This window comes from Ipomoea triloba, chromosome 3 (genome assembly GCF_003576645.1).
Source record: "Ipomoea triloba cultivar NCNSP0323 chromosome 3, ASM357664v1".
Lineage (NCBI taxonomy): Eukaryota > Viridiplantae > Streptophyta > Magnoliopsida > Solanales > Convolvulaceae > Ipomoea > Ipomoea triloba.
Window position 1 is genome coordinate 648696 of NC_044918.1, and position 6273 is coordinate 654968.

Consider the following 6273-nt stretch of genomic DNA (forward strand, 5'->3'; position numbering starts at 1 on the left):
AAAAAAATGAAGCTTCGTTTACCTGTAGGAATTCATCGTCACCATCACTTAATTGTACCGTAGAGTTAACTTCCTTGTCATGAGCAGCAAACAGCTCCTTGCAATACTGTTCAACGAACTTGCTGTCATTGTTAATCCTTAAAACTGGAAAGGCATACGACCGATTGATAAATTGGTCTGTATTTGCAGAAATTCTAAATAACATTATCTTGCCAACTAATCCTGTGATTTCCTTTATGGGACCTGCAGTCTGTATTTTACAAATAAAAACATTAACTGTATTAGAAGATTAATTAGAAAATTCTTTATAATTAAGGAAAATATTATAAAATGGAAAAAGAAATTTAAGGATACTTACATTCTTATTCCTCTCGTATAAGTCAGTGGCAGATGTTCCTATTAGTTCCATGCACTCTCTATCCCACAAAATAAAGGCAGCAGTACCCTTCATGTCAACAGCCCTAAGCCTAAGTTTATACCTTAGAACTCCATTTTTCCAAGTCATGTTACACTTTGTACATTTGAGATCACCTTCTAACATTTTAAGTTTCTTGTTGCATCCCAGTTTTCGACATGAACTATAACACCATTCATTGGATTTTTCAATACCATTGATCTTGGCAGCAACCCAGAATTCTCCATGCTGCCAAGATAATTTTAAATCATCTTAAAGGTCTTTATGAAATATTAAATAGAAATTGTGAAGAAAAAAAAATGTTTTTACCATTTCATTCTCATAGATCTCAGAAATGGTAGTCAACTCCATCTTCCTACTGGTTGAATCTTCAATGCTGTTTGTGAAACTGAAGCTTGTCATTGAACCTATACTGCGCATTGGAGTTTGTTCACCAATGTCCAACAGACTGTAGAAGGTTTAATAATTTAAAAGCAAGTTTTTGAATTAAAAGTAATAGAAAACAGGAATATGAATTAAAGATGTTGATACCTCTCTTTGAAGTTCTGAATCTCAGGGCAGTCCACATCAATTAGGAGTTGAGTAACATCATATGAAGAAGATATTTTCACATCACCATCTAGAAAAAAAAAATGTTGATTAAACAGTTTAAAACTACTATCTAGGGTAGTTTTAAAAAAATGTTTATTAAAAAAAATGTTGATTTTTACTAACCTCTACCACCAAGTTTGATTCTACAGAATTGGATCAACACAACCACAGGGTCCTTCGAAGCAGATCGGCAGAGTGGTTCCAGTTTGGCTACATGGTCATCCCAAAAGGTACAGTTCAAACGATTACCCCTAGTTGAATACAGTTAACATATTGTTAGTTTAAATGAAATAGTAATGAAATCAAGGGCTATGAGTATTTTGACTTACATAGCATCTTCCAGAACAAAGTCGATTAGAACAGTACTGTGACCAGAGATTGTTTTCTCTTGGGGAGCACGTATTTCAACAATACGGCCAATTACATCTAACAAAAAGTAAAAAAAAAAAAAACAGCAGACAGTAAGAAAAAATGAACTATATTGACATGAAGTATTTAGAGATAGTCTAAAACAGTATTGGTAAATAGAACTGCAATTTAGAGATAGTCTAAAACAGTATTGGTAAATAGAACTGCATATTTAGGATAGTCTAAAACAGTATTGGTAAATAGAACTGCATATTTAGAGCTAAAACAGCAGACAGTGGTAAATAGAACTGCATATTTAGAGCTAAAACAGCAGACAGTCAGAAAAAATGAACTATATTGACATGAAGTATTTAGAGATAGTCTAAAACAGTATTGGTAAAGACATGAAGTATTTAGAGATAGTCTAAAACAGTATTGGTAAACAGAACTGCATATTTAGAGCTAAAGGATCTTACCAATCAATTGCTTGACATCTATTGCTGGATTACTTTTCAAAGTATGGAAGGGTATGGGTCTGTACATGTGGTAAGGGAAATTTTCAGACCTAGATTCTTTCATGATAGTCTCATGATTGAACTGCAGCATGAACTCGTGCATGCTAGTCTTGTACGTATGCCAATTTGCAACAACATAAAAGTTTTTGAAACAATAGACACTCCCTTCTAAAAACCTTTCGGGGAATTTTGGTAGAACATCCTTTGGTATACAAAACCTTTCGGGGAATTTTGGTAGAACATCCTTTGGTATACAGGCATGTATTACAGTTGCCTGTACATAGCAACAGTTAACAAATATATAAAAATAAAATTATGATACGATCAAAATACTAAATAATTACGTTTTTGCAGAAAATTGGAAGATGAAAGATACCTCTTCGTCGTGCAGAACCAGCTCTTTACTCTTGATCTCGGATGAGCCCCTCCTTTCCGTTACAGTGTAGGATCTAACCACTCGAACCTTGACAGCACTCCTCCTCTTAAACGTCGTCAACTCATTCAACAGACAATACATCCCCATGTTCCTGAAGTTCTAATGCAAATAGGATATCACCTTGAATTTGATTTGATTTGCCGTTTGTATATTGCATTTATTCGTGATGGTTCACTAACCTGTAATATATATGTCTGCGTTTTAATGGACGTTTTGGCCTTCCCGGTGAATGCATACCTGGGATGTTGAACCGTCGGCAACGATTCCCTTTCCGATGAAAAGGGAATGATTTTGTTTACAGACGTGTGCCCCACAAAGCCTAGTATTTGAATTAATTATGTTTCCTTTCTGAAGATGTATTATATTAGAAGATGTCCTTTAATAACGTTTTTATTTCCAAAACTGCACTGTTTCGCCATTCCCGCTTATACTGTTTCTATATCCAAAACTACGCCGTTTGTTCATGGGCGGGAACTGCATTTAATGCGGTTCTTCTGGCTTTTTTATTATAGAAGATATATAGATATAGATGTGTGGCTTTTATATAGAATATAGATATAGATATAGATTTAAATAGAATGAGAAAGAATTATTACTCCGTAATAATGTAATATATATACATGAGGGTGTTCCTTGTCATCGTGTTCCCATTCTCCATTCCCTCATCGGAATGGGTAATCAAATTTCGAAGACAATGGTCATCTCTAGTGGTATACTTTTATTACTATTTTTTAATGTAGGAATTTAATATATAAGAAAAATATTACTTGTACTCTTAAATTTTACTTCAAACTTTCCATAATTTTTTCTGGACCGACAAAATAAAAATGTCATATCCATCTTTGCCACATTTGAAAATATAATTAATGAAGTAGAATTTAAAAATCTCATAATAGAATTCGATATATAATACTTGCTATAATTAATTATATTCATTAATATTTATTTTATTATGATATGAAAGTGAGACAAATAAAATTTCTAACATAAAAGTAAAAATAAATTTAACTAAGAAAACCCAAAGTCAAGTTAAGAAAGAAAAAAAATCATTTTCAAAATAGCATATGGAAAAGTTTAGTAAAGAAACCTGAAATCCGGTACGAAAATGCGCGGAAGTTTCCATGTAATTCCCAATGAAATGATTTCTCCTTTTCGGCTTTTCCAATGGGCTCGATCACCCTTCGCCGAAGTTCCCAAGTGATTTACGGAGAATTGGATTGCAGGTTTTTCGTGAAAATGGCGCTTAATCTTGGAAGTTGCTGACGCATAAATTAAATACTAAATACTATCTATCTATATTCTATATATACGTTATACGTTTGTGCACACTCAATATGCAAGAACGAACACAGCAGCATAACATAAGCAAGCTAAGGAAGCAGCACTGCAAATTAAAGGTTTCCGGCCAAGAGGAGCAGATCGATGGAGTTTATATATTCATTTCATGGCTTCGTTCAGTAGTGAAAACGACAGCGGAAAGAAATGTAAGATGGTACCTGCGATCGCTCATCTTCTATTCACAGTATCCAACACGATGGTCATAATCTTTAGGGCCTACGTTAATCGCCAGTATTCCCTGCTGGCTTTCATATTTTTCATGTACTCTGCTTTCTTCCTGTTAGACTACTTCTCCTTCGTGTACCACCGCCTGTCGCTGTCGGCGGACCAGAAATCGCAGCGGTACAAGGATATGCTGGGACTCGCGATGTGGTTTTTGTTCTCGGCTATGATGTTTGGGTTGGGTTACCAGCTTGGCCCCCTTTTCCCCTTCTCATTTGCGCTGTTTCTTTACGCCATTGTTGGCGCTGGCAGTTGCATTCTTTTCTATCTCTACATGATCTTCGACGACCGTGGCGATGGTCGATTTGATCACAAGAAGTTTGAGGAACAAGTGTGCGATAATGTTTGAGGTCTGCATTTATGATATTGTATATTTACTGCATTATATATGTAATTTCACCAAAACTAAAAAACTAAATCAGAATTGATTATTAAAAAAAAAAGGTTATCTAAAGAGAGCTAAAACTCTTTCTAGTGGTTGACATTATTTTCTTGAACCCATTAAATTTACATTCAGTGTATAAATACATGATGTCCATAAAAGCAAAGTAGAAATCTACTCCGTAATTTAATTTAGTTTCCAAACCTTAAAGTGCTACTTTAGAAACATTCACATTTCACAATACTTGTTTCATAAAAAAATTTTCAAAATGTACGACACCCTCTTAAAGGGTGAACATTTCTTTTATACAAATCTATAGATTTCCCAAGACATCTACCCATTAGAGGTAAGAGCACAAGGCCCCAATCACAATAACCTCTCAGAATGAACATAGACCCATCAAAAAGTCCAAGAGTGGGTCGACTAAGCAATGTCAGAACATGTAACTGAATATTGAGGCATAGGTTCTCAACAAATCACCAAGAATTATTTTTTGAAATCCAACTCCGCCAAATTAACAGCCGATTGAGCACGTTCATGTGACTGTATAACGTTCCTTGACCTAACTACTCCAAAACACAATTATGGCTTGAGAGCCAAGGCCAAACCAAACTTTGCCCTCTTGTCAACAGACTTTGTGTCCACTTCTCCAGATACAGTGAAAAGGGACTTGGGGCGCCACTCATGCTGAACAAGTGCACTTGCCTTCCCAAAGTTGTTAACCCTTGCCTTCACTATCGTCAATGGATCCAACTGATGCTGGGTACCAATAGTGAGGGTATTCTCATTCGTTGAGAAACTATGGGTCACCTCAGCACCAATGGAAGTATTGGTCAATGGTTTCACATTGTGGTAGTACGAGGCACTTAGAGAGTCACCCTTATTATTCCTGACACCAATATATGATCAAGAGTCAGACCAAAGACAAGCAGAAAAGGAAAATAATTGCAACCTTTGAGTCGTAATTAAGACTCAACAAAGTCAAATTGAAGTTGCAATTGTTTTCACTGCCTGACTTATGATAAGCTAAATGTTCAAAGCTAGAGACTATCCAATTATATATTTGAACAAAATAATCACTTACAAGGTCAAAGCAGCAATGAGGTCGGAATTTGTGAAGCTTACAGCAGCATTATATTTGGTAAAGGCTCCTGATTTTGTGTCAAAAGACACATCAGTTCCAAGGGCAAGAGCATTACTTCCCACTACACTAGAGAAGTTGATAACAGGGCTGGCTGTCAAAGCAACACTGGCGCTTATTCCAGCATAGTCATGTAAATATTGAAGTTCAAACTGTATGGCCAAGAAAATCAGATAAGTATAAAACTGACTACACACTTGAGGCAGACATAAAAAGTGGGCACTTAAAAATATTATATATTCCTTTTACAAACATAATGACCAAAAATAGAATAGCTACTTACCTTTTCTGATCTTTGATCAGGAACTCTGAAGCTAAATATTGTCTTCAAACCAGGAGCAGGTTCATCAGCAGTGATAGTTGTGAAAAGCTGACATTTGAGACACCAAACAGTTAGGTATGCTCCTAAACTAAAGCCAACCAGTAGAAGAGCATAAATTAGAAGATTGACTCTTCCAAAGTCCCTAGGGAGGGCTAGCAATGCTAGAACTCTACCATGACAAGGGAAGTTAGAAAAATGATCAGCTACTCAACAGCAAAGGTAAACATTCACAGGATATAATATTGCCAGAAGATCCAAGTAGGTATGTACTGTCATCAAATAGCCATACAAAGACAAATGATAAAAAAGAAAAAGAAAAAAAAAAGAAAAAAAAAAAGCCTTATTAAACTACATTAGTGAACATTTTGCTTTAATGTCAAGAAAACCTTTGCACGCAGGTTGCAGTGTCCCCCACTACCCAATTTACACACAACACAAGTAAATATTTAGGCAGTGAAGAAGACCAATAACAACTCGCCATACCAGCCACAGTGGTGCCAGGCTGGCAGTGATTTACACATTCAAAAAAAAAAAAAAAAAAAAAAAAAAAACAAAAAAATCAA

The 6273-nt window shown here is 35.4% G+C and overlaps 2 protein-coding genes across 2 annotated transcripts in view; both read right to left on the reverse strand.

Moving 5' to 3' along the window:
- LOC116012011 (replication factor A protein 1-like) overlaps positions 1-3558 on the reverse strand; it is an 8644-nt gene extending 5086 nt beyond the window's left edge. Inside the window, exons 1-10 of the mRNA XM_031251469.1 lie at positions 3393-3558; positions 2246-2624; positions 2088-2143; positions 1831-2045; positions 1336-1432; positions 1130-1257; positions 947-1034; positions 725-863; positions 359-643; positions 23-250 (exon numbers count right to left, since the gene is read on the reverse strand). Of these exons, the coding sequence (XP_031107329.1) occupies positions 23-250; positions 359-643; positions 725-863; positions 947-1034; positions 1130-1257; positions 1336-1432; positions 1831-2045; positions 2088-2143; positions 2246-2392 (1383 nt within the window). The 5' untranslated portion in view covers positions 2393-2624; positions 3393-3558. The remainder of the gene's footprint in view (positions 1-22; positions 251-358; positions 644-724; positions 864-946; positions 1035-1129; positions 1258-1335; positions 1433-1830; positions 2046-2087; positions 2144-2245; positions 2625-3392) is intronic.
- A 900-nt stretch (positions 3559-4458) lies between these two features.
- The window catches only part of LOC116013939 (mitochondrial outer membrane protein porin of 34 kDa-like), a 4345-nt gene continuing 2530 nt past the window's right edge, over positions 4459-6273 (reverse strand). The window contains exons 4-6 of the mRNA XM_031253906.1: positions 5672-5758; positions 5332-5540; positions 4459-5136 (exon numbers count right to left, since the gene is read on the reverse strand). Coding sequence (XP_031109766.1) covers positions 4830-5136; positions 5332-5540; positions 5672-5758 — 603 coding nt within the window. The 3' untranslated portion in view covers positions 4459-4829. The remainder of the gene's footprint in view (positions 5137-5331; positions 5541-5671; positions 5759-6273) is intronic.